Raw genomic sequence first — 27,988 nt, forward strand, 5'->3', positions numbered from 1 at the left:
TGGGCAGGGACACCTCCCACTGGATCAGGCTGCTCCAAGCCCCATCCAACCTGGCCTGGAACACATCCAGGGATGGGGCAGCCGCAACTTCTCTGGGAAATCTGTTCCAGGGCCTCACCACCCTCTTCATGAAGAATTTCTTCCTAATGTCTAATCTAAATCTTTGCCCTTCCAATTTAAAGCCATTCTCCCTCATCCTATCACTCCAGGCCCTTGGAGAAAGTCCCTCCCCAGCTTTCCTGGAGCATCTTTAGGTACTGGAAGCTGCTCTAAGGTCTTTCCAGAGCTAAACAACCCCAACTCTCTCAGCCTGTCCTTGTATGGAAGGTGCTTCAGCCCTTTAATCATCTTCGTGGCCTCCTCTGGACTTGCTTCAACAGTACCACATCCTTCGTGTGCTGCTGAGGCCTCCAGGACTGGACACAGGACTCCAGGTGGGATCTCACAAGAACAGAACGGAGGGGCAGAATCCCCTCCCTCACCCTGCTGGCTGCGCTGCTTTGGATGCAGCCCAGGACATGGTTGGCTTTCTGGAACTGCGAGGTTGAAAATGTTAATGGAGGAAGAAATTGTGTCTTCCCCCCGGTATCATTGTATTGCGATCTTTAATTGTTTGAGTTGATGGTCCATTACACCACAACCGGGGTTTCTTCTGCCCTGCAACAGCCGGTACAAGCCCTTTCGGAGGCGCAGAGGCATCCGGCATTTTCTCTCAACGTGACCCTCGAAGTTTGTCTTTTGTGAAGCCTGTTTTGTACTGAACTGACAGCTTTTGGGTCAGATTCCCGGTGTTTCTTAGTGGTGGCATTTAAAGATGAACACTCTCAAGGGAAACAGCTCTGTGGGCTGGGAGGGGGAAAAGCAGGTCTTGTGGGTGCTGATCCCATGTCCTGTGGTGCACAGGTTTCCTTCAGGAGCTGGTGGGTCTTGCCCAAGGCAGGCGGCAGATTCTTGGGGCTTACTGTGTTTCCTTCCAGTGGCAGGAATTTGAGGGAATGCATTCCTTCCTGGCTTTCTCATAGCAGCAGGATCCCATCTCCCTGCACCCAGCGCTGCTGCACCCTCCCCAACTTGTAAATCCCATTCCCGACTCTGTGAGTTTGGAATCTGGGAACCAGGAATTCTCCAGCCACCTGAGCTGTCTTATTCCTCGATTTGCTTTTTTCTTCCAGGACTGTTCAGGAAGCTTTCTTTTCAGCACAAAATTGTTCAAACTCAACTTTTCGCTCTGCTGTGGTCTACGATCAGCCTTCACTGCCAAAGGATGGGAGTGACATCTCTTGGCCCCCTCCTTTGGGCTGTAGGTCCTCCACTTTGTCCACTGACGCTTCTGGGCTCTCCAGTACCAGTTTTTGCTCCCAAGTCACAGAATACCAGAAAGATCGGGGTTGGAAGGGACCTCCAGAGCTCATCCAGTCCAACCCTTCTGCGAAAGCAGGATCACCTCCAGCAGGTTGTACAGGAACATGTCCAAGCAGGTTTGGATCTCTGCAGAGGACACCCCACACCCTCCTTGGGGAGCCCGTTCCAGTGCTCTGTCACCTGCACAGGAAAGAAGTTTTTGCTCATGTCCAGGTGGAACTTCTGTGTTCCAGTTTATGCCCGTGGCCTCTTGTTCCGTGGCTGGGCAATGTTGAGAAGAGCCTGGCCCCATCCTCCTGCCCTGTGCCTGTCAGATAGTGATCAACACTGATGAGGTCCCCTCTCAGTCTTCTCCAGGCTAAGCAGACCTAGATCTCAGCTTTTTCTCCTAAGAGAGATGCTCCAGTGCCCTTATCATCTCTGTGGCCCCCACTGGGTTTTCCAGTGGTTCCTTGTCTTTCCTGAGCTGGAAAGCCCAGAACTGGACACAATTCCAGATGGGGCCTTACCAGGGCAGAGCAGAGGGTGAGGAAAACCTCCCTGCCTACTCCCCACGCTCCATGAACCCCAGGATCGCCTTGGCCGTGAGGGCATAGCGCTGGCTCATGCTTGCCTTGGTGTCCGGGACTCCCACGTTCTTCTCTGCTGAGCTGCTCTCCAGCTGTCCAACCCCTCACCTGAACTGGGGCAGGGAGTTATTCCTCTTGAATTGCTCTACAATTGCCTCAGTAAATCTTCAAGAGGTTCCTCTCTGCCCAACTTTCCAGCCTGTCCAGGTCTCCCTGAACGGCATCACAGCCTCTGGTGGATCAAATGCTTCCATGTACGCTTTGTCTCTCTGGCCTGATGGGACTGGGCCAATAGATCCTACGTGTCCCCAAATCCCTGTGCCTGCACGGAGATGGGGATAGGAGCAGGGATGCTTCCAGTAAGTCCAGTGGGACTGGATCAATGGATCCCGTGGGTCCCAAAACCCCTGTGCTTGTAGGGAGATGGGGGTAGGAGCAGGGATGCTCCCAGTAAGTCCAATGGGACTGTTCCAACAGAATCCATGTGTCCAAAACCCCTTGTGCCTGCAGGGAGAGGGGCGTTGGAGGAGGGATGCTCCCAGTAAGCTCTGTGGGGCTGCACCAATGGAGCCCACGTGTCCCAGAAGCCTTCTTCCTGCAAGGAGAGAGAAGTAGGAGCAGAGATGCTCCCAGTAAGCTCAGTGGGACCGGACCAATAGACCCTGTGGGTCACGAAGCTCCTGTGCCTGTGAGGAGAGGGACATTGGAATGGGGATGCTCCCGGTAAGCCCCAACCAGCAACTGGTCTCGGTGGTTTGGTGCTGGATTCTTTGTTTCTGTGTGGCCCCAGGGCAGAGTTGAACCCCCCCACCTCAATGTCAAGTCTTTATTCAACGCAGTGTCATGAAATAGCTCTTCACACACCTCTTGTTGTTTGTAACTCTTTAAATACACATGGTTTACACTCGGCAAAGTTTCAAAGCAACAACATCAAAGTGCGTCTACAGGGGAGAGTTCCAACCAAAGTGCTAAAAACACGGTCGCCCTCGGACCCTGCTGCCGACAAACCCACCCGGAGCCTCCCCTGAACCCCTCAATCCCTCTGCGCCCCCATCCCTGCCGCTCCCCCTCCTCCTGGGCAGCATCCTCCGGCGGATCGAGCATCCAGGACCCTGTTTAGCATCAAGGGATTGCGGGATTGGGGAGGGGAAAAAGGGATGTTTGGTTCTCCAGACACTGGCACATCGCTGCGAAAGACTAAAATAGACCTAAATTTATAGAGAGTTTAAAAAAATAACTTAGGAGGCAAACTCGCTACCGCTCAGGAGGGGGGAGGACGCTGGACGGGGCCCCTCGGGAATCGCTCGCCGGAGCTAATGCCACCGCCGAGCAGTTCTTTAGGGAAATGATTGCGATTCCTGGAACTCTTTTCCTCTTCCCAGGGGAAGCGCATCCTCTGATTATCTCGAAGCAAAGTGTGCGTTGCCGCGCTCGCTTCCCAAAAGCCAGCCCGCCCGCCCGCACCATTGCACCCGCTTGTCCCCGGCCCCAGCCTGCCTCGTCCTCCCCTTCCACGGGGCTCTGTCCCGAGGCTGGATCAGAAAAATCCCATTTTTCCTGCTTTTTGGGCAGTTTTTCATAGAATCCTAGAATGGGTTGGAAGGGACCTCAAAGCCCGTCCAGTTCCAACCCCCCTGCCATGGGCAGGGACACCTCCCACTGGACCATGTTCCTCAAAGCCCCATCCAACCTGGCCTTGAACACCTCCAGGGATGGGGCACCCACAACTTCCCTGGGCAACCTGGGCCAGGACCTCCCCACCCTCAGCGTGAAGAATTTCTTCCCTTCTCTCCGTGCTGCTTCTCACCAGGACAGCTGGTGGGACAGAAGGGACCATTTCACCCCCACCATGGGGATTATTTTGCCTCCCATCAATGAGGAAAGTCCAGCATCGTCGCTGCTCACCTTGCAACCCCACCCTGCGATGCTTCGCTCACAACAAAACATCTCCGTTTCCTAAAATCTCCCTGTTTTTCTTTTCCTCCCCCCCTTGTTTTAAAGCATTTTGCTATTTGGCACTGATTCCCAACTGGTTTTTTGTTTTGCTTCACATGAACCTGCAGTGTTTTGACCCAAAACCGAGAGGCTTTGTGCCAGTTCCTGGGGTGGGCTCCTCTAAGAGCCAAGAGAAGAACCTTTAACAACACTTACCATGGGCTTTTTCCTTCTGTTTTAACCAAATTTGGAGCTTTTTGGAAGGTCCAAGACCCCGCCATGGCTGTGCCGTGGGTGCCAGCTGGGATCGTGCCGCACGACAAGAGGTGGGAGATTTTTCTTTGCCTTCTTTCCTTGATAAAGAGGTTTCAAAATCTCCTTGCATGGAGCCAACTTGGGGCATTCCTTCTTTTCCTGGAGACCTTGCACCCCTGGACCCTCACCCAGATTGAAGCCAGGAGGATGCAGCCAGTCCCCAGAGCATCCCTGGCTCCTGTGAGCTCGGAGTGATGGATAATGAGCAAAATCCAACAGGAGTGAGACAGAAAAACACAAATTTGGGATAAATTTGCCCCCTGAGTTGGCTTTGCTGGTGGTGTTCCTCTTGAGATCCCTGACCAGCACTCAAATTCAAGAGAAGAGGAATGTTGTGTGCATTGGCCATGGGGAAACTTTGGGCAAACTCACTAGAAAAAAAAAGGAATAAATCCCCTCAAAACTGGTCCCATGGGATCCAGGAATAGCAGGAACTGGCAGTACCACCCATCCAACACCGTGACCCAACTGAAAGCCACTCGCTGATGATGCTTGCCCCGAATCGGGCAGCTGTGCCCTGGCTTTTGCTGGGGATTGTCATCGCAGAGCTCCTCTGGAGCTTCTCTAGGGGCTACTATGGGGTTGAGCTCCCCCTGCAGCGCTCCCTTCCCTCCTGGCACCTGTATACGCTGCGTGATATCAAGGCTTTCCCAAGGGATTTGGTATTTCTCCATCATTTCCAGAGGAAAGGAGGTTGAAACCCACTGTGGTGAATCCTACCGCACCACCTGAGCATCCCGCAGGGATGAGGATGGATGGTGGGAGCTTGTGGCAGAACCAATGGTCAATGTGCACTGGTGGGTTGGGAAGCAGCGGGGGGAACCATTAAGGTGACATTTCAGCAGAAGACATACGGAGCTGTTAATGAGCTCGTTGTTGTTAATAACCCAGGTGACTACCAGGAGGGCCAGGGAGACGCAGGGCTCTCATTGCCACTGAGCCTATGCGAGCCACCTTCATCCCCAGCTAAAGAGGAGGAGGAAGGGACCCATCCAAGCCCAAGCATCAAGGAAAATGGGAAAACCTCTCTATTTTTCATCTTCCAGTCCTTGGACCTGCTCAAGGTCTTCTGTCATTACTGGACATTTGGAAAAAAAGTGGCTTTGCTAAGCCAGAAGTTGGACATTTTGGGAATGCCCCAAGGGGAGGTGGATGGTTTGGTTCGGTCTGGTCTTGGTGAGACACCAAAGCACCAAAATCAGCAGAGCTTGTCCTGCTGTGACTTCCAAAACCCTCACGGCGTTGGGGGTACAGGGATATCGCACACCTACCCACGCTCCATGCCACTGTGGCCACCAGTTGACATGGACACCACGGCCACCAGTAGATGCAGCCACTGATGGCACCAGCAGTCATAGCCACCACAGCCACCAGAAGACACGACCACCAATGGCACTAGTAGACATGGCTACCACAACCACTAGCTGACATGGCCACCTCAGCCACTAGTAGACACCACCACTGCAGCCACCAGTAGACATAACCACTGTGGTCACCAACAGCCACTCCAACCTTGCTCGCGAACACAGAAGGTTTCCTTAAGCATCCTCAACATCTCATAGAATCATAGAACGATTTGGCCTGGAAGGCACCTCAAAGCCCATCCAGTTCCAACCTCCCTGCCATGGCCAGGGACACCTCCCACTGGACCAGGCTGCTCCAAGCCCCATCCAACCTGGCCTTGAACACCTCCAGGGATGGGGCAGCCATGACTTCTCTGGGCAACCTGGGCCAGGGCCTCCCGACCCTCACATCTCCCCCTGCTTCCCATCACCCTGTCCTTGCCCTCCTCATGGCCTGGAGGACGCGGGGCTGGGCCCGGTCTAGCAGCAATCCTGGAGCAGCCACCTTCAGTCTTCAAACATGACTCTCCAACACGATAGTCTTTAAGCGTAGAGTGTATAAACATGCTGAGTATATAATTTTCCTTTAAAATCTTCTTTTTTTTCTCCTTCTTTATAGAAATAAATACTTACTTTGTTTTTATCTTTAAGGGAATTTCACAAGTCTCTGCGCTGTTTCCAATGGTGACATCTCCGCTGGGACCTTGTGGGATGGGGGCCAGGTGGTCCCCAAGGGGTTGTAGCTTTGCTGGGTGGTTTTTTTTTTGCTGGTCGGGGCACCTCTTGCTCCTGGATTGTGTCCCAGACTCCCCAAGGTGGTGGTAAACCCATGGACACGGTGAGGAGCTCATCCCTGGTGCCGGGATGCTCATCCAACGCTGCCCATGGGGACATGATGAGATCCTGTAGTTTCTCAAAGGTGGTTTTTTGGGCTCCTGCATTTTGTGCATACAGGGAACAGCCTTCTCCTGGAATGCTGCCGTCCGTGGGGGAACGGAGATGCTTCAGATGGGAGATTATGGTCCAAAAACCCAACCCTGCTTTGGAGGAGACAGCATAGACTGGATGAGTGGTGAATGAAATGGTCTTCTGAGGTTTCTTCTGAGGCTGGAGACCAAGGAGCTGCCTTTTGCCCACTACCAGCTTCCGTGATTTGGAATAGATTTGATTTTCTATTAGGGTCCCCGTGGGCTGTCGATGTGTTGGGAGCCCCTGGGCAAGGTCTGCAGCTCTTGTGCCACTGATGAGCAAGGTGGTACCACGATGGGTCTGCAACCTTCTCCCTCCTGGGGAGATGCTCCATGACAGCCCATCACTCCAAGAGTGCTGCTGGAAGAGGACATGCCCTGGGAATGGCTGTCTCCTTGCAGCCATGCTGGGCAACAGGTAGCGAAACCTCCAACGATGGTCCAGAGAAGAGGACAACCCTATAAAATCTGCTTTTGTCAATCAGGCCCTCTCAGCTCGGCGTGTTGGGTCCAAGCATGCCTGGTTGGGGCTCAAAGTGGGGCTGTTGTTAAGGCTGGTGTGTCCCTGCTGCTGGCAGTGCTGCGATGGGTGTCCCCCATGGGATGGGCACCTCCTGGCATCATCTCCCCAGGGTGGAGGGTGGAGATGTCTCACCCTGCTGGATGCCTTTCAAAAACCTTTGAAAAAGAAGGGTAATTTTGAGGGCGATGATGTCCTTGCAGGCAGAAGAGCTCCAGAAGAAAGAAAATGGAGTTCATCAGCCAGCTGTGGCCATAGATAAGGGATCTACCAGCGCAGTTGGGGTGGTGCTTTCACCAGCGGCTTTGGGTTTCAGGACAATTTGGCCAGGGTTTCTCCTTCAGGCTGCTCAGGAAGGTGATGAGATGGCAAAGGTGTGTGTCCCATGCCAGTCCACCTCTCCACATAGGACAACTTGCTCCAGAGGAAGCCTGAATGGGAGGTGAATGTTGATGGGGACAGAAGCGTGACCCGTGTTTCCTGGTGGAGGAGGATCTAGTAGATGGTTTATTGCCTTGGCAGGTTTGGGTGGAGAGGAGGTGAGGCTGGAAATCTCTGGGAGAGTGACCATCTCTCCTGATGTCCTCTGGCTCCTACAGCTCCCGAGATGCAGCTTTGCCATCCAGGTTTGTGCTGTGGTGGCTGCTGGTTCCTGGGCACCAGCTTTGGGTGCCCCTCTGTTAAACAAATGAAATGAAAACAAGCGGAAACTGAGCAGGAATGTTGGGCACTGTTTCCTCTGGAGGAACAACCGCTTCCCCCCCTACTTCCACCAGCCCACAAAGAGGATGGGGATGGTCCAGCTATGACACAGCCCAGCGCTCTACAAAGAGCCCCCAGGGATGGGCTGAGCCATCCTCATCTCCCACACCACCCAACAGCAAAAAAACTCCCCAGAAAGAGAGTTCGAAGAAGAAGACGTTCTCCAAACAATGATCCTTGGCAACGAGCAGCTATAGAGGGTTTGAAGCCATCTTCCCTCCCGGGAAAGAGCGTAGCCCAGCCTCTTTGGGCAGCTGGAATATTTCCAGAAGTAGCACCTTCTTGCCCACAAGCTGGCCTTGGGGACGAGCGCTGGTCGACAGTCATGAAGGCCTGCAAGAGTTTGGGTTTTTTTGCTCATGGGCCGGCATCTCCATGCTCCAGGTCCAGCAACGGACAGTGGGTTTGGTTTTGCAGGGCCGCTGGCTCCGCCAAGCAGAGAAGGGAATGTGCTTTGTGGTTCCCTGAAGGTCTAACAGCCTCCTTCCACTTTGATGTGTAAAATCTTGGAGAAGCCGGGTCTCTTCCTCAGGGCCTGGAAGAGGAGAAGAGAGCATGGGCGGTGCAGGACCTGGCAGCCTCACTGCTCCACAGGTTGACCAGGAGACAGAGGACATAAGGTCATGGAATAATTAAGGTTGGAAAAGACCTCTAAGATCATCCAGTCCAACCACCAGCCCAACACCACTGTGCCTACATAACCATGTCTAAAGTGCCACATCTACAGGTATTTTGAACCCCTCCAGGGATGGAGACTCCACCACTGCCCTGGGCAGCCTCTGCCAGTGCTTCACCACTCTTTCAGTAAAGGCATTTTTACTGATGTCCAATCTAAACCTCTCTTGGTGCAGCTAGAGGGGCACGTGTGGCTGATGGAGAGCGAGGCTTCAGCGTGTCCTCAGTGAGCTAAGAGGTTCTCTAGTGAGGAACTTCAGCAATGGGCAAGAACTTGTCCTGAACTGACCCCAGTGGACACGAGACTGATGACCTGGGATTGCCATCCTTTCATAGTATCATAGAATAGTTTGTGTTGGAAGGAACCTTAAAGATCATCCAGTTCCAACCCCCATGGCATGGGCAGGGACACCTCCCACTGGATCAGGCTGCTCAAGGCTTCATCCAACCTGGCCTTGAACACCTCCAGGGATGGGGCAGCCACAACTTCCCTGGGCAACCTGGGCCAGAGCCTCACCACTCTCATAGTGAAGAAATTCCTCCTTAAGTCTAGCTTAAATCTGACTCTCTCCGGTTTATACCCGTTCCTCCTGGTCCTGTCTCCACACGCCTTTATGAATAACCCCTCCCCAGCTTTCTGTAGGCCCTCTTCTGGTACTGGAAAGTCGCTATAAGGTCTCCTTGGAGCCTTCTCTTCTTCAGGCTGAACAACCCCAACTCTTTCTGCCTGTCCTCATAGGGAAGATGGTTTATCACCTTTGTAGCCTCTCTGGACCCATTCCAACAGCTCCATCTCCTTCTTACATTGAGCATTCCAGAACTGGACACAGCATTCCAGATGAGATCTCACAAGAGAGGAAGAGAGGGGCAGAATCCCCTCCCTCCCTGCTGGCCACGCTGCTTTGGATGCAGCCCAGGACACGGTTGGTTTCTGGGCTGCGAGTGCACGTTGCCGGCTCATGTGGAGCTTCTCCTCCTCCAGCACCCCAAGTCCTTCTCCTCAGAGCTGCTCTCAATCACATCATCCCCCATCATGTACTGAAAAAGGAGATTGCCCCGACCCAGGTGCAGGACCTTACATTTGGCCTTGTTGAACCTCATGAGGTTCTCACAGCCCCACTTCTCCAGCCTGTCCAGGTCCCTCTGGATGACATCCTGTCCTTCCAGTGTGGCAACTACACCACTCAGCCTGGTGTCATCCACAAACTCACTGAGGGTGCACTCGATCTCACTGTCAAGATCATTGATAAAGATATTAAACAGCACCGGTCCCAGTACGGACCCCTGAGGGACACCACTTGTCATGGATCTCCATCTGGACTTTGAGCCATTGACCACTACTCTTTGAATATGACCATACTTTACCTGGAGTTTGTTCACCATTTCTTCAAACATCTTCTTGGCTTCAGGGCTGTGGGGCTCCTTGAAGTAGTCCACAATGCCCACTTGCACGACGATGGACTTCAGGTTCCGGCACACACCTGCGAGAAGAGATACCTCCTGGCCTCGCCGTACCTGCTAGGGAGACAGCCTCCCCACAGCTGGCATGGACCCTAAAACCCACCTGATACTCCTTAAGTCCCTATGCATTTTGGGAAACCTGACCCTAAAGTTGGAGGAGACACGTTCTTGGTGACCAACACCTCTATAGGGAGGATGGTGGTCTGTGAGATGGTCCCAGTTTGTCATATCTCAACTCAGGAGTCCCACCTCCTCCTTGGGAAACCCTTGCTCTTCCACCCAGAGCGATGGGTTCCCAGCAAGTCCAACCACTCACATGTGCCATGACCTCCAGGAACAGCACCTCAATCAGACCCTCCTGCTGCCTGCCGACCTCTTTTCCTCTGGAGCTCCTGTCCTGGCAAAGGGTGTGACTCCAAACTTAGATACACCAGGGTGAACCTCAGGTGTGCCACAGGCATTGAGGCCTCGATTACACCGCGGGAGGCGTGGACGGAGTGTCTGCGTCCTCCCCATGGCCCAAGGCAAGATCAGCTCTTCTGAACCCATCCTTGACAAGGGGCTGCTGGATCTCCTCTTAGAAACCTTCCACTATGGAGCTCCCAGAAACCGCCACACTGTTGACACTGGGTTCCTGCTGATGAGGCTGGAAGGCAGGTTCTGGTTCATGGATCTGGAGAACTGGTGACCTTTTGACTGATGAATGATGCTATGCACGTCCCGCCCCCTGCTACAGCTACTCACTGTTGAAGTGCAGCAGGGCTTTGGGGGTGACCGGTGTGGAGGTCAGCACCAGCATCTCCAGCCCCTTCAGCCCTTCTCGACACATCTCTGCCGCAACCTCCTGGTTGATCTCCGCCACGTGGTCCAGCTCCAGGACCTGAAGCCGCATGCAGTTTCGAGCTGGAAGGACAGAGCACATGCTGTCATTGTCCCATGGCGAAGGGATGAGGACAGCTGATGGGAATGGAGTGGTAGGAGGTGGAAGCAAGAAGGGACAGGGTTCCCCATGGTCCCTTGGAATGAGCTTCTCCATTGAGATCCCTATGAGGCATCTCCTAGGAGTATACCTTGCCTCCTGCAAGGTCTCCTTCCTCTTGTCCCATCAAAGAGAGCTGCCTACCTAAGGACGCCAGTCCCTGGACGCCGCAGCCTGCTCCTCCAATGCCCAATGCCCGCAGGTGAGGCCAGCACCTTCCGATCATCTGAAGGCAGCGGTTGCTGAAACGCGTTGGCTGCTGGCTGGGGAGATGAAGAAGAAAGAGCTGGGGAGGCTTGGCAGAAAAACTCACCCTCCATCACAAGTGTTCTTGTGTTGGAGCTGGGACCTCTCCCACCCCACCGACCTGGGTTTCACCACACTGGAAGAAGGTGTCTCCAGAGCAGACATCTCCATCTGAGCAACCACCCTAGGCTGTGTTGCAACCAGGACAGGGCAGGTCCATGCACTCACTGGTGTCCCTCTGTCCCAAATCTTCCACCCCTGGAGATCTGAATCAGGCCCTAAACTCTGTTGCTTTCAGTGATCATCAACTCATTAAGGTTGGAAAAGACCTCTAAGTCCATCAAGTCCACCCATCAGCCCAAGACCACTGGGTCTACTAAATCATGCCCCAAAGTGCCACGTCTACACACTTGTTGAACACCTCCAGGAACAGAGACTCCACCACTTCCTTGGGCTCTGATCAAACCAGTAGCAGGAGCCTTGACCTCTAGCTCAAGCTGAGAAGCCTACATGCCACATGGCCTCTCCCCCTGGGGAAGACACAAACCATCAGGGATGTGACATCCAGCTTCTCCTGCTAAGAGACATCCCCTTTTGTACACCTCGATCCAGGGTGATGTGGGATATGACACTGCAAGAAGCCTCCAGGACAAGAAGGAATGCTCAAGAGGCAGCCTCACGGCATGGAGCTGAGTGACCTGCTCTGTGAGCCATGAACTCCTGATCACCCAGATGCTGTGGGTTGGGGAACCACCAGCATCCTCATGTCTCCAAAACGCTTTTCCAAAGCGAGAGCAACTGCAGCCATCTCCCTAAGTAGCAACTCAACACCCTTTTGAGAACATCCAGGTCATTCAGGGCTGCTGTTACACAAGCAGTGAGGAGCTCAGACAAGTGGTGATGTTCAACGTTGCCTACGAGACCCATCACATCTCCTCTTTCGTCTCTGGTGTTAGCAGTCTCCCAGGAAACATTCCAAGTTTGGCAGGGAGGTGCCTACACCCAACAGCTCCCAGTTTTCACAGGGAGGGATGAGGCTGAGCTCTCAGTCTCTCAAACTGGCATCTCAAACTGAATCGCTTCTCATCCCATGAGGCCATCCCAAGCAAATCTGAATCTGGCATCCCATTTCTTTCAAGCCCAGTGGTGCCCCTCACACCCATCCTGTTCTCCTCCTACCATGACTCTTACCATGGATGCAGAGGCGCGACCTGGAGGGAGATGATGTCCCTGCAACCTGCTCCAAGGGCCCAGATGACTTCGTGACCCACGGGGTCTGTAGAGCTCCTGAAAAAACACAGAGGACAGGTGGTGGTCGCCATCAGCAGTGGTGGTCCCCATCAGCAGTGGTGCTGCCCTGGGGGCTGCCCTCTGCACCTGGAGGTACAAATGTGGTCATTATTTACAACCCACAACCTGCCCATGAACCAGACCATCCCAACATCAACCCATGCAGGAAGGCTGAAGACATTTCCATCTGGTATTGTGCCTACGGATGTGCAATGCCAAGAAAAATGGAAGAAGGTGAGGCTAAAGATGAGGCTGAAGGTGAGAATGAAGATGAGTTTGGAGGTAAGGCTGAAGTTGAAGGCTGAAGGTGGGGTTGGTGGTTGAAGGTGAGGTTGACAGTTGAAGGTGAGGTTGAGGGTTGAAAGTGAGGTTGAAGGTGAAGGCAGAAGTCTTCCAGATGCAAAGGTGGCAAGTGATTGACTGCCAGGCCGTGTACCCTTGCAGAACAAATATAACGTCCCTGCAGATCTCACTGGGTTGGTTTCCCTCACCACCTGCCCAGCCGGGACAGCGAAGGTGCCAGGAGGTGGTAAAGATGTTTCAGTTAATGGATGGCATCTTCCAGCCAAGGGGAGTGGATGCTCCATGGCCTCTGTACCAACTTTGAGGTTGTGCTACCACATCCGTAGGTGGCTGTTGGCCAAACGTCGCTGCCGAGGTTTGCTGTGGGCTCCTCCTTGGTCTTTTTGGAGGTGTCAAAACAGACTTCATGCGATGCTTCCAGATTCATGCAGGGACATGAAAGAGGTGTAGGTTTATTGTGAGTCATGGCACTCCTTGGGTGCAGCCACGCTGCCGGCCACCCAACGTCTGAGCCACGGGCTCAGAGGAGCTTTCGATGATGCTGTCGGCTCCCTGCACCAAGTCGCTGGAAAAGAGATGTCAGAGAGCATCATCGTGATGCTGCCAGCCCAGACAGAGGTCCCTGCTGCTTCATCGCACTGGGCTCCCTCTCAAACACGGAGGCCGCACTCCTTGACTCTCAATGACCTACTTTGAAACTTCAGGCAAGCCTAAAAATAAGCGATGGGTGTTACCTTGAGCGTTTCACACCTCTCCACTGAAGATGCCTGCCAAGACCCCCTTGCGAGCACGGCAGGTTAATTGGAGCATGAGTCAGAGTCACAGGTTAGCAACGTGCCAGGAGCGCTGGAGCTTGCTCTGATGCCCTTGGAAGGACTGATGGAGGTGTCTTCGGGTTAAACTCGGCAGCACTGAGCAGCCTCACGGTGTGCGATTCCCAGATCAGCGCCACGTCCGAGTGCTTAGTCCATTATGGAGGAACTGGCTGGGTGTGCTTTCCCACCTGAAGGTTTGTCCACCCTGGGCTGGGTGAGGACACCCATGGGCTGTAGTTGATTGCAATGGATGCAGAGACTGAAGTGCAGGACACAGTGGAGCAAGGAAACTCCTTGAGAGTCTAGGAAAGCCGAATCCTGTCTCTATGGGAGGCAGAGATTCTTCAGAAGGTTTCCAAGATGAAGGAGCAGTCACAATCTCCTCCAGGACCCACACTACAATGAGCCTTGCGTCTTTGCTCTTGGGCAAAGCTTCCAAGTTGGCCCCTTGCAAGCCCATGGCAGAACTGCTCCTTCCTCCTAGGAGAGAGGGACCCTGAGGTCTCTTCTCCTCATTAGAAGCCATCATTAGGGGGTGAGAGTCAGATGGACCTCACTGGGTCCTGGTGTTGGTGCATCTCTCCTTCACCGTTCTCTAACATAAAGCAGTGTCCCCATACCAAGATGCCTCCAGCTGGGGCGAGATCGATAACAGGATGGTGGGAATGAAGCTGGAAGGGAAATATCTGCATGGGAACATGCCAGAAGAGGATGAAAGGTTCAAGGACAGCTTGCGCTGGGGACACTGGGGCTGCTGCTGGGCTGGGGACACGGAAAGGTGAGTACTTTGCCAGATGGTCTCTGTTCTGACGGGGAATGGGGATGAGTATCAGAGGAATCTCAGCACATCCAATGGATGTTCCCAGCCTGCTCCTCAGTCAGGCAATCCCATGAACCCCCATGGGCAGGAGTGGATGTTGGTGGTCATCCTTACCGGTACGTGACAGCCTGCAGGGCCCGGCAGTAGCAGCTGGCCAGCCAGAGCGAGCGGTCCGTCAGCACGTTGGGGCAGTGCGAGATGCGGAGGATGAGCAAGTTGCTGCCTGTGGCCTTCAGCAGGGACTCCAGCCCGGATTCCAGGCAACCCCTGCCAGGGATGGAGGCAGGGTCAGGCACGAGCACCCACGCTCACACTCCCCATGGCCACCTCAGGGTAGTGATGTGTCCCACGGATGTCTCCGGGAAGCCCAAACCCCACAGCAGGAGCTGTTGTGTGATGATCATCCATCGGTGAAAATGAGACGTTGGGGCTCATGGAACATCATCATCCCTGAGGATCAGCAGCTCCAGCTGTGGGAGAAGGGTACCTGGGACACGGGACTCACCGTGTGCTCTTCATGTAGTCCTCCTTGCTCTCCTTCTTCCCTCTCTGTCGCGGCTTGAGGTTTTGGAGGGTGAGGGAGTGCATCTGGGTGCACCACTGAGACAGCATGGCCAGGAACTGGGGGGACAGGGGTGGCCGTCACCCAGGGGGACACCTTTGGTGTGCTCCACGTCACCCATCCTTGGCTGTCTTGGGCAGATCCATGCACACACCCCACAGCACACACGTGTTTCAGCATGCACAGACATATGCATGCCTTAAATATGTGAACATCCACGTTGGAGGTCATGCAAAAGCACAACAAAACCACAAGTGTGACCATGAAAGTACATGAAAACCCGTGCACACGTGAGCTCAAGTGCGCATGTGTGAACGTGCAATGCATCCACCCACTGATGTGAGCACCTCTGCACCCACATCCCTGCGTCCATAGCAGTGTGACAATCAATCCAAGTGAGATGCTTGCACAGCTTCACCTTTCAGGAGGAAAGGTCTCACCCCAGGCAGTGCCATCCCCATCCCTCGTACCTTGGAGGACACCCTGGCGTTCTCCAGCAGCACCCGTGTCCACACGGCCGGGTGCCGGGCCACGAACTTCCAGTCCTTGCACACCTCAGCCGCCCGCAGCAGGGTCTTGGTGTCCAGGTAGGTGAAGATGCAGAAAAGAGCCGCCCGCATCTTGAGGATCTCGGGGCTGATCACCTCGCTGGAGTGGCCAGGGCTGCCCCTCTCCAGGCGGCCCACCTTGCTCCCGGGCCCCTCGGTCCTGGCTGTGAGACACCCACCATCCGTTGCCACCAGGAGCCAGAGAAGGCGGTGGGGAAGGGATGGTCCTTGTGGAGCCAAGGAGCCGTTCCCCACCTTCCATCCTCCCCATCCTCCCACCTCACCAGAAGATCCCAGCATGGTCTCACCCGTCAGCCGGCAGCTGGCAGGTCGGGATGATGCGGATCCGGGTGCCTCCGGCTCCCAGCCCTCAGCCTCCGACTCGGTGGTGCGAGAGCCCACGTCGGAGACGTCGCCCTCTTCGCCCTCGGTGCTGTTGCGATAGGGCCGGCGGTGCCAGTTCTGGATGGCTTGTCGGCGCAGCCCCGAGCCCCGGGCGCCGTCCCGTGCAAAGTAGGGATGCCCATCGGTGGTGTCATCGGTTGGACACGGCTCTGCGCTGTCACTGTCGTAGCAGCCCGAGCTCTGTGACACAGCTTTCACCCGGCTCGAGGCGCTGGAGACAGGGACGCTTGGCCTAAGCGCTCACTAGGATGTTCCCACCAGCCCCTTGCCCCACCAAAAACCAGCATCCCATTAAAATCCCAAACTGGACTCACCCCGTGCTGGAGGAGGAGCGCTGGTTGGCCACACCATAGGGGCCATGCACGGCTGCTCCTGGCCCCGGGTGCCGGTCTCTCTGCGGGGAGATAGAACAAGAGATGATGTTTAAGGTCCCTTCCAACTCAAACCATTCTATGATTCCATCCTGAATGGGATCCAGGAAAGCTGGGGAAGGACTTTTTTCCAAGGGCCTGGAGTGATAGGATGAGGGGGAATGGCTTTAAAGATTTAAATCAGACACTAGAAAGAAATTCTTCACGATGAGGGTGGTGAGGCCCTGGAACAGATTGTCCAGGGAAGTCATGGCTGCCCCATCCCTGGAGGTGTTCAAGGCCAGGTTGGATGGGGTTTGGAGCAGCCTGGGCCAATGGAAGGTGTCCCTGCCCATGGCAGGGAGTTGGAACTGGATGGGCTTTAAGGTACTTTCCAACCGAAACCATTCCATGACTCTAAGAGGACTCAGTGTTGCCAAACCCAACATGCACGTGATGCAGCCGAAGGAGATGACCCCGAGAACCCATCCAGCACCAGACGTATTTTGGGGTGAGCCATCCCCAAACAGGATGCAGAAGAGCATCTCCAGCATTGCTCCAACACCCTGCTCATGCTTGTCATGGAAATACAGACCCACCAAGAAACAACTCCGTGGGATCCCCTCCCCAGGATGATCCATTTCCTCACAAGAAGGAAATGGGGGTCCCTACACCTCCCCACTCAACCCTTTGTAACCATCAGAGAAGCCACATGGGTGATGCTAGACATAAGGAAGAATTTCTTCACCATGAGGGTGCTGAGGCACTGGAACAGGTTGCCCAGGGAGGTTGTGGATGCCGCAACCTTGGAGGTGTTTCAAGGCCAGGTTGGATGGGGCCTTGGGCAGCCTGATCCAGTGGGATGTCCCTGCCCATGGCAGGGGGTTGGAACTGGATGATCTTTAAATTTCCTTCCAACCCAAACTATTCTGTGATTCTAAGATTCTATGATGCCCGAAGCCACCGGGGTGCCCGTGCCTGTGCTCGTGGAGGTACCGGTCGGCCGGCAGCCTTGGCTCCTGGCGTGCCGCAGCGTCCCAGGCTGCCATTTGGGGTGGTGCCACAGCTGCTGCTGATGATCTGGAGTTGCTTCTCAGCCCGGTCCGCTCGGTCCAGCAGCTCCTCGATGAAGTGCTGGAGGCGAACCTTAGCGTTGGCCTCGCGGGCAGCCGTCTCCTTCAGGAACTGGTCGATCTGCAGCACCTCCCTGCATGGAGGGACCAGTGAGGGACAACCCAATCCTTCCCCACCCATCCCTGTTGAGAACTTCTATCCCTGTCTGCGAGCTGGGGTGGGGGCTCAAGGGTGCTCACGTACATTTGGAGAACAAGCCTTATGAGGGGTGGCTGAAGGACCTGGGACTGTTCAGCCTGGGGAAGAGAATGTTGAGGGGAGACCTTATTGGTCTCTACAACCACCTGAAAGGAGGTTGAAGCGAGGTGGGCTCTGATGTCTTCTCCCAAGTAACAGGAGATAGGACAAGAGGGAATGGCCTCAAGTTGCACCAAGGGTGGTCTAGATTGGATATTAGGGAAAAGGTCTTTACTGAAAGAGTGGTGAAGCATTGGAAGAGGCTGCCCAGGGAAGTGGTGGAGTCCCCATCCCTGAAGGGGTTCAAAAAACATGTCGATGTGGCACTTCAGAACATGGTTTAGTAGACACGGTGGTGTTGGGCTGACAGTTGGACTGGATGATCTTAGAGGTCTTTTCCAACCTTAACAATTCCATGATTCTATGGACCACTCCATCGTCAGCCCAGATTGGGTCTGTGCCAGCCTGGATGGCTCCTGGCCATGGTTCAGCTCAGAGCGTGGACCAGAGAATGCTCCCAGCATGCAGGGTGGCTGTGGCCACATTATTTAGGAGGGCTGATGTCCCCAGCACCTTCGCATATCGAGCTCGAGCCTTCGCTCCCAGGACTGGGGTCAGGCCCATGGGTGGGACAGAGCAGAGGGAGGGGGATTGTACACTTATTAGGTTGGAAAAGACCTTTGAGACCATCAAACCCAACTTTACCTGTCCACTACTAAACCATATCCCTAAGCACTTCATGATGATGATGTTGAACTTCCCAGGTTGCCCATGGAAGTTGTGGCTGTCCCATCCCTGGAGGTGTTCAAGGCCAGGTTGGATGGGGCCTTGGGCAGCCTGAGCCAGTGGGAGGTGTCCCTGCCCATGGCAGGGGGTTGGAACTAGATGACCTTTAAGGTCCCTTCCAACTCAAACTATTCTACATTGGTGTGGTAGGACAGTGGAGAAGGATGATGGTGGTACCCTGTCTCACTTGGGGTAGAATGCGAGAGCAACCTGAAGTCTTTAACCCTGTGTTGTCCCATGCCTCACTTAGCCCAGAGCTTGCAGAGCCCTGGCTCCCTCATTAACAACTTAATTAGTGGGGGCTTTGAATTTGCGGGTGGGCAGGGTTCACCTTACGTGCTCAAGCATCATGAAAGCAAACACAGATGCGCACCCTGACACACATGCAGGAATATGCACACCCACCAGGCACAGGCGGTCACACACCCTCACACCCATTGTGCACACGCACATGTGCACGACCACTCTCACACTTTTGCTCAGCACCACAAAGCCCTGCAGATGCGCAAACCCAACTCTGCACGCCCGGTGTGTGCATGCTCAACTGGGAGCATCCAGCTGTGCACGTCCAGCTGTGCACACTCAATCATGCACACCCAGCTGTGCAGAGTAAACTGTGCACACCCAACTGTGCACACCTGAGACTGCGCACACCCAACTGTGCACACCCAACCATTCATATTGAACCACGCACACCCAACTGTGCACACCTGACCATGCACAACTAATTTTGCACACCAAACTGCTCACATCCAACCATGGACACCCAAGATGATACACACCCAACTGTGCACACCCAACCACTCATATCGAACCACACACACACTCAACTGTGCATATCCAACTGCATGTGCCCGACTGTGCACAACTAATTTTGCAGACCAAACCGCTCACATCCAACCATGCACACCCGAGACTGCTCACACCTGATCATGCACACCCAACCACTCATATCAAACCACACACACTCAACTGTGCACACCCAACCATGCAGACCCGACTATGCACACCCAACCATGCACATCCCACCATGCACACCAAACTGCTCACATCCAATGATGCACATCCAAGATGATGCACACCCAACTGTGCACACCCATCCACTCATATTGAACTGTGCACCCCCAACTGTGCACACTCAACCACGTACACCCAGCTGTGCACACCAAACTGCTCACATCCAGCCATGAACACCCAAGATGGTGCACACCCAACCACTCATATCGAACAACACACACTCGACTGTGCACATCTCACTGCGCATGCTTGACTGTGCACGCCCGACTGTGCACAACTAATTTTGCAGACCAAACCGCTCCCATCCAACCATGCACGTCTGAGACTGCTCACACCAGGACTGCGCACACCCGATCATGCACACCCAACCACTCACATCTAGCTACACAGACCCAACTGTGCACACCCAACCATTCATATCAAACCACGCACACTCGACTGTGCACACTCAACCACTCATATCAAACCACTCACACTCGGCTGTGCACACTCAATCACTGATATCAAACCACGCACACTCAACTGTACACACTCAACAACTCATATCAAACCACTCATACTCGACTGTGCACATCCAACCATGCACATCCCACCATGCACTCCCAGTTGTGCACACCAAACTGCTCACATCCAATGATGCACAGCCAAAATGATGCACACCCAACTGTGCACACCCATCTGCTCATTTCGAAACGTGCACCCCCAACTGTGCACACTCAACCATGTACACCCAGCTGTGAACACCCAACTGTGAAGACCAAACAGCTCACATCCAGCCATGCGTACCCGAGACTGCGCACACCCAACTGTGCACACCCAACCGCTCATATCGAATCGCACACACTCAGCTGTGCACACACCCAACTGTGCACACCTGACCGTGCACACCCGACTGCTCACATCCAACCATGCGCACCCAAGACTGTTCACACTCAGCTGTGCACACATGACCGTGCACACGCAACCACTCATATCAAACTGCGCACACTTGACTGTTCACACCCAGCCGTGCAGACCAAACCACTCACAGCCAACCACGTACACCCAAGACTGCGCACACTCAGCTGTGCACATCCAACCACCCATATTGAACTGCACATACTTGATTGTGCACACCCAACCACGCACACCCAACCACTCACACCCAGCTGTGCAGACCAAACCGCTCACATCCAACCATCCACCTGGGACTGCGCACACCCAGCTGTGCACACCCAACAACTCATATTGAACTGTGCACACTCAACCGTGCACACCCAGACACTGACATCCAGAAATGCACACCCAACTGCGCACAGCTGACCATGCACACCCGACTGAGAACATCTGAACATGCACACTCAAGCACGCACACCCAACTGTGCAAACCCCAGCACGCACATCTGACAATGCTCGCCCAACTGTGCCCACCTGACCATGCACAACGCAGCTGTGCACACCTGACTGGAGAAGAGAAGGCTCTGAGGAGATCTTATAGCAACCTTCCAGTACCTGAAAGGGGCTACAAGAAAGCTGGGGAGGAACTTCACAAAGGCTTGGAGTGATAGCATGAGAGGTAACAGGTATAAACTGGAGAGGAGTAGGTTTAGGCTGGACATAAGGAAGAATTCTTTCACAATGAGGATAGAGAGACCCTGGTCCAAGATGCCCAGAGCAGTAGTGGCTGCCCCATCCCTGGAGGTGTCCAAGGCCAGGTTGGATGGGGCTTGGAGCAACCTGATGCAGTGGGAGGTGTCCCTGGCCATGGCAGGGGGTTGGAACTGGATGAGCTTTAAGGTCCCTTCCAATCCAAACCATTCTGTGATTCCACGACTGTGCACACCCAGCCATACCCCCTCAGCTGCGCACACCCGACTGCACCCCCTGATCACACTGATCCTCACAGCAACACCAAAGAAAAGGAGGGCGCAGCCCTTAGCGAACGAATTCCTGTCGCTGATTATTAATTAATCACCGTATAATTACCAATTAAGTGCCCCCCAAGCTGCCATCTGCAGGGTGAGTTGGGAGCTCCCTGGTAATGTTTTGGGGAAGGCTTCTGGCGAGGAGACTCGGGAGATTTGGAAGGCAAATGGGATGCTGACACGACAGGTGTAAGATGATGCTGATAGTTATCACCAGCACCGACCGGGTGGAAAAACACCCTGGCAGAGCAAACGGAGCCCAGGAGCAAAAAGGATCTCATGGGGACAACAGCCCTGTGGTGTTTTGGAGCTGGCAAGGCTGAGGAATATCCCTGGCAAAGCAAAGAGAGCCCAGGAACAAAAAGGATCCCATCGGGACAACAGCCTGGTGGTGTTTTGGAGCTGGCAGGGATGGGAAATATCCCAGGCAATGTTTTGTTCTTGGGGAAGCATGAAATAAGCTTTGGTGCTGAAAATGGTGATTTCCCTACGCTGAGGGAAAAAAAACATCTCTTATCAGCTCTTCATGCATTTCCTCTGCAATCTCGTAAAGGATTTTATTGCTCTGACTGGAGGAGTTTGGGGACTGATGGGGATAGCCAAGAGGCAGGAGGGTTTGTCTAAGGAACGGGAGCTCCAGGAGGTAATTTTGGGGTACAAACCCAGGTTTTTAGGTGGCAACAGTGTCCAGGCTCCACCAGAGGGGAGCCTGAGATGAGACCTTAGGAAGGAATATTTTCCTGTGAGGGTGGTGAGGCCTTGGCCCACATTGCCCAGGCTGCCCCAGCCCTGGAAGTGTTCCAGGCCAGGTTGGATGGGGTTTTGAGCAGCCTGATGCAGTGGGAGGTGTCCCTACCCGTGGCAGAGACGTGGAACTGGATGGGCTTTAAGGTCCCTTCCAACCCAAACCATTCTGTGATTATACGAAGATGCATTTGACCCATAAGTCACGCTCTGTCTGCCCTCTTTCACATCTCTCCAGGCCCTGCTCCAGACTTGACCATTTAGTTGGTCCTCATTCTACCACCACACACCTTTAAGATGCCCCTGGACAACACCCACGAGGCAGCTGATGGTAGCCCGAAACATCCCCATTGCCTGTCCTGTACACATGCATCCAAGCCAAGAGGTGTTGCTCCTGCCCTGCCCAAGCATCATCCTGCTCCTCTCCCCAGAATCATCCTCACCACCAGCAAACCCTGTGAACTTTCTTTCTGAGCTGAAGCCATTACTTTGGAGTCAAAGCCATTACTGAATGTCTTGAGGATGGTGGGGATCAAGGCAGATCCTTGAGGAATCCCACCAGTGCTCCCAGCCCAGCATGACAATGACTGTTCCCCATTATCCTGCTTCTCACTGACTTTCTGGAGCCCTGAGCGGCCTTCAGCTTTGCTAAGAAACTCTAGAGGAACATGGTGAAGAGTTTTTTTCACCATGAGAGTAGTCAGACACCGGAACAGGTTGCCAAGGGAGGTTGTGGCTTCCCCATCCCTGGAGGTGTCCAAGGCCAGGTCTGATGTGGCCTTGGCCAGCCTGATTTAGTGAGATGTCCCTGCCCATGACATGGGGCTTGGAACTAGGTGATCCTTAAGGTCCCTTCCAACTCAGACCATTCTATGATTCTAAGGTCTATTTGGCTGAGTGACATCAGTTGGCAAAACGACCCAATGCTTGACTGGAGGGAAACGCAGGAGCAGTGCTGGGGTGGGAAAGGGGTGTTGAGTGAGGGACATGGGATGAAAATGAGGATGACAGTGTCATGGTCCTAACAGGAGATGGAGGTCATACTGCTTGGGCTCTACCACCTTCCTGGGAGGAGAACCCTCAACTGGGCAGGACCAGGCTGGCTCCTCTCATGGTTATGACCATGGGACAGGTCAATGGGGTTGCTCAGGTTGTACAGGGCTGGATGATTCAGTGCTGGAGCCAGAGTAGATGATTCAGCCCTGATTTGGGGAAGACCCTTTGCCCCTAGATATGGGCTGCAGCAACATGGCCACCACCATGTTCCTTGGCCAGACAGCAGGATGGCCATGTGCAATCCCAGCCTGGTCTTGTCCTGGGGACACTAGGTGGCTCTGGGACAAGGTATGACATGATGTGATCCAGGTGGGTCATGGACATGGAGAGGCTCAGGTCTATGTGGACTCTGCCCACATGGGAGAAGATGTTAAACCTGATGCGTGATGGTACTAATGGTCACTGCCAAGGGGCCTGTGTCCTAGCGCTTGGTCTGAGGGTTTGGTGATGGTGTTGGGCTCTTGGGGTTTGCCATCGGGGACTGATTTCCCTCCCTCCCTGCAGTCAGCATAAGGGGCAAAGGACTCACTGTTGCTTGCGGGTGAGCTCCTGCTCCTTCTGCACCAAGTCCTGCTTGAGGGAAGCCAGCATCTCCACACTGACGTCCACCTGGCGGGACAGTTCAGATGCCCGATCCTCAAGCTCCTGCTTCTCCCGACTGAGCCGCAGGCTCTCCTGCTTGGCTTTCTCCAGCTCCGAGCTCTTGCGGTCTAGTTCCACCTGGAGCCGGCCCACCTGCGAGGCGATCTTCTGCTCCACCTCCTCCGTCAGTTTCTCCAACCGCTTATCCACCTCCAGCTTCTCAAAGGCGCGGATCTTCAGGCGAGCCAAGCCTTCCTCGTAGGCACTGTCCATCGTGGCTGGTGGTGTGGGGGCCGGCGCCACGGCTTTGCTCCGGGTGAAGATTTCCGTCAGAGGGATCTCGATCTCATGGACATAGCGGGGCGAGGGAGAAGAAGATGGGGCGGGCTCCAACTCCTCGGCAGGAACGAGGTCACAGGAGAAGCGCTGATCCTTGCCTTGGAAGGAGGTGCTTTCAAAGTAGTCCCGCCGGGCAGCCGGCGTCAGCAAGGCCCCGTCGGCGGCCAAGGGGAAGACGGCGGCATCACAGATGCTGTTGGTCTTGGAGAGGACGTAGAGGGTCTCATAGGTGTGGTTGTACTCCAGGTGCGCCCGCAGTGAGGAGAGGCTGCGGAAGCGCTTGTGCTCCCCGCACCGCGGACACCGGTAGGGCAGGTCCAGCGAGGCCATCCCTCAGCTACGCGCCCCGACACAGGGGAACTGTACGGCTTCGCTCATGACGTGGGATGCATGGACCAGTGGCACACGGGATAGGTCTGGGAGTCCTGGTTGGTTGGGCCACAGCTCTGCTGGGACATGGTGAATTGAGAGGCTTGGGATGGAAGTGGAGGGTACGGCAGTTCTGGAGGGGGTGTCAGCATGGGCCGGTGCCGGGAGCTGGAAGAGATAGCGGGGTTAGTGATACAGGGACAGTGGGTCCCCAAAAGTCTCTCCTTCGTCCTTCTTGGTGCCCTCTCTGCTTCCACCCTCCCCTCCCATGTTCCTTCCACTCATGCACAACCCTTGCAAAGACCCACAAACTCTGGGAAGCTCAAGAACCCTTGGGAAGACAACCAACCCTTGGGAAGACCCACGACGTCTGGGAAGCTCCACAACCCTTTGGAAGACTCACGACCTTGGGGAAGCTCCACATCCCTTGGGAAGACACTCAACCCTTGGGGAATTCCACAACCTTTGGCAAGGTGCACAAACCTTGGCAACATCCACAAGCCTTGGAAAGCTCCACAACCCATGGAAAGGTTTCCAAGCCTTGGGAAGGTCCATAACCATTAGGAAGGTTTTCCACCCCTTGGGAAGGTGCATAATCCTTGGGGATGTCCACAATCCTTGGGGAGATCCACAATCCTTGGGGAGATCCACAAACCATTGGGAAGGTTCACAATTACTGGGAAGGTTCACAACCATCTGGGAGCAGTACAGATATTAGGAAGGTGGACAATCCATGGGGAATCTCTCTCCATCCACCCCGAGCTTGCCACAGAAGGGTGACCCATATCCTTTCTTGCCCAACCACCACATGATGAGCACCTACTGTGCCGGGGCTGTGTCTAATGCTGGGGATGGAGTGCTGGGAGCCACCTCCTCCAAGTAGAGGGTGACCCAGTCCTGCTAGATGAGCCCATACAGCCTCACAGCAGGATTAATTACTTCTCCAGCCCCTCACTACAGCCACTGGCTCTCATTGCAGATCCTCTCCAGTCCGAGGCACCCCCTCGTTGTCCTCTCCTGGTGACACAGAGGACCTGGTGGCTTCCTGCGCTCAGCCAAGTGAGGGTTCCTGTGGGGACCTGGTTTATCTCTCACTCACAAAACCCTTGGAGACATCAAGGGAGGAAAACCCCACTTTTGTGAAATAGGATAAGCTGGCAAAAATCCAGCCTGGGAGGTGATAGAATCATAGAGTCATTAGGTTGGAGAAGACCTTTGAGATCATCAAGCCCAACCGTACCTGCCCACCACTAAACCAGATCCCTGAGCACCTCATCTACCTGACATTTAAACACCTCCAGTAATGGGGACTCCACCACCTCCCTGGGCAGCCTCCCAGGTTGCCATGGTCTCCTCCAACCTAGGAGGCACAAGAACCTGTCGGGGTGCATTTTTGCAGCGCTTTCATCCCAAAGCACCCATGGATGGAAGCACCCTTTGCTCATCCCTCTGTAATATCCCACAAAGGGCTCTTCCCACCACCCCAAAACCTCTCTGAGCCCCTCTGTACCCCATAACCACCAACTAAACCACCACCAAACCCTCCATCTGTGCTCGTCCCCATGGCTGAGTGCTCCCCTTGGAGGTCACAAGGGGGCCGTGAGGTCTGGGAGACCATATTTTTAGAGAAAAATCAGTAAAGGCAAAAAATCCATGCAAAAAAAACCCAAGAAGAAGATGTGCTGGGAGGGTTTCTGGAGCTACCCAGCTGTGTTTTGGGAGTCGTTACAAAATGCACCTTTGCACCTTCACCCCACCTGGGTGACCACCAGCACAAAGCACCACCGGCAACTTCGGTGGCTGCCGATGGGATGAGAAAGCGCTTTTTTTTCCGCTGTAGGGATGGAGCCACAGCATCGTGCTACGATATCTCAGGCCTGGATCCCTGCCCGCGTCTCCCGGGGTCCCTGATCAGCCTTGATCTGTCTTTCCCAGCCAAGGCAGGATCTGGCCCAGCTACATCCAAACACACACAATTACCCAGTCCCTGTCCTGGGCAGGTCCTATCCTGACCACTGAATCTCTTCTTCCTCCCATCCATGACCAGGATTTAAGGAAATTATTAGCAGAGTCATTACTACGGTGGCCACGCTAATAAAGCCGGAGTTTTATTCCCAGCATCTGGAGCTGGGAAAGGCTCCCGGTTGCAGCAGCGGGTAAAACGCATCCCCGAGCTGCTTCAGCATCGCTACCTGCGATTCATCATGGATCCTTTCTTCGCATTGTTTAACATTTTTCCTGCCTTCCACTCTCCTCCTCCCCCCCCCCCAAAAAAAAAACCCCTACCAGCAGGCAGCTCCACTGCCTGGTTGAAGAGGGAAAAGGAGGATGGAGAAAAGGGATGGAGGTGGTGAATGCTACCGGGGTGATGGAGGATGCTACTGGGGTGGAGGATGCTGGTGGGGTGGAGGATGCTGGTGGGGTGGAGGATGCTGCCAATGCCGTGTGCTCGCTGGTCCCCATCCTTCCCCAGCTGGGGCTGCAATGGCAGCGGGTTGGGAAAGGATGAGGTGAGGGCACCACGGTGGGCAAAAGTGGCTTGGGATGAGGTGCAGGAAGCTTGGGGAAGGTGGGTATGGAAAGCCAGGGTTCACGTAGCCCCCCCCCAGCACCTGGAGCAAGGAGCAGACGGTGCTCCTGGCAGTGGCTTTGTCCCCACTGCATCCCCCCCTGCTCCCTGGGGACCCCGAGTGAGGAGCAGCCTAGGGACAAGCCACCACCTCCCGGCACAGCATCCCGCTTCGCCCCATACCTGCGTCTCGCCGCCAACCTCCCGCGTGTGGCTCCTCCGGCGAGGGCAGCATCTCTCCTGCTTCCCCGCCAGCCGCCACCGTCCCCACCGAGCGGAGCGAGCTGGGGGGCTACGAGGGGGTGACGGAGCACGCACACCCGCTCCGCTGCACAAAGGAGGAGGCTGCTGAGCGGCTCAGGGCTTTGTCGAGGAAGGATGCTGGGCGAGAGGGATGCAGCCCAGGCAGGAGGCAGGAGCAGCGGGAAGCATCCGGCTCCCTGCAGCCAGCACCTCCATGCCAGCCAGGCCCTGGGGAAGGAGGGAGGGTGGTGGCTGTGGGAGGAGGAGGAGGAGGATGAGGAGGAAGGGAGCAGAGGCTGAAGGCCCCACAGGGGTGGCAGGAGGGCGAGGGTTGCTGGGCACCCTGGGAAAAGCAAGCCCTCAGGGGGGCTGTGGGGCTCAAGGGGGGCTCCGCATGGTGAAGGGAGGGATGGAGGGAAGGAGGGAAGGAGGGATGGAGGGAAGGAGGGAGGGTGAGCGTTAGCAGCCGCTTCCTCCTCCTTTGCAGCCTGAGCCCGGACTGTTTCTCTCTGCCGCTTTCCTCCTTCACAGCTCCCTCTGCCTGTCTCCCCACGAACATGGGCCTTGCTGCCATGCGGCAGGTGCCGGCCTCATCCTGCATCTCCTGTGCCCCCAATCCCACCCTTGCCCCACTCTCAGCCAAGCCCCTGCTCCTGGCAAGCTCCCAGCTGGAATCATCTCGGAGCATCTTCCAAGGGAGAAAGGGGGGGCAGCCGGTGTGGGGTGTGTGGTCACCTGCATCGCTCCTGCCCAGCCCAACCTCCCCAGCTTGGCCTGATCAGATCCCTGAGCACCCTGACTTGGTCTCCAGCTTGGTCCTGATCCAGTCCCTGGGCACCT

General features: G+C 54.9%; 1 protein-coding gene across 2 annotated transcripts; it reads right to left on the reverse strand.

Annotated features, from left to right (window-relative positions):
* Nucleotides 1-908: 908 nt before the first annotated feature.
* Nucleotides 909-27,565, reverse strand: FBXO41 (F-box protein 41). 2 transcript variants are annotated; one of them, XM_009565734.2, is made up of 13 exons: nucleotides 27,089-27,565; nucleotides 23,576-24,504; nucleotides 17,207-17,435; nucleotides 16,193-16,272; nucleotides 15,782-16,089; nucleotides 15,396-15,637; nucleotides 14,869-14,984; nucleotides 14,478-14,630; nucleotides 12,327-12,422; nucleotides 11,034-11,152; nucleotides 10,655-10,813; nucleotides 9,815-9,930; nucleotides 909-8,309 (listed from the first exon to the last, which is right to left on the reverse strand). In XM_009565734.2, exons 2-13 carry the CDS (start codon nucleotides 24,295-24,297, stop codon nucleotides 8,247-8,249), a joined length of 2,403 nt encoding a protein of 800 aa, XP_009564029.1. In that variant the 5' UTR covers nucleotides 24,298-24,504; nucleotides 27,089-27,565; the 3' UTR covers nucleotides 909-8,246. The 2 variants fall into 2 exon arrangements, with proteins under 2 accessions (XP_009564029.1, XP_053922196.1); XM_054066221.1 differs by lacking the exons at nucleotides 909-8,309; nucleotides 9,815-9,930; nucleotides 10,655-10,813; nucleotides 11,034-11,152; nucleotides 12,327-12,422 and adding an exon at nucleotides 13,194-14,214.
* Between the last annotated feature and the right edge of the window lie 423 nt (nucleotides 27,566-27,988).

The sequence above is a fragment of the Cuculus canorus genome, chromosome 4, assembly GCF_017976375.1.
Source record: "Cuculus canorus isolate bCucCan1 chromosome 4, bCucCan1.pri, whole genome shotgun sequence".
In the NCBI taxonomy this organism is placed as follows: domain Eukaryota; kingdom Metazoa; phylum Chordata; class Aves; order Cuculiformes; family Cuculidae; genus Cuculus; species Cuculus canorus.

What these genes read in the sequence shown, in the direction of transcription:
- FBXO41 (XM_009565734.2), bottom strand. Translation starts at nt 24,297, where the DNA reads ATGGCCTCGCTGGACCTGCCCTACCGGTGTCCGCGGTGCGGGGAGCAC. An exon ending in GTCGCGCCTCTGCATCCATG is followed by an intron (nt 11,153 to 12,326) that starts GTAAGAGTCATG and finishes TCATCTCCCCAG; the next exon opens with CCAGCAGCCAACGCGTTTCA. An exon ending in CCAGGGACTGGCGTCCTTAG is followed by an intron (nt 10,814 to 11,033) that starts GTAGGCAGCTCT and finishes CTGTCCTTCCAG; the next exon opens with CTCGAAACTGCATGCGGCTT.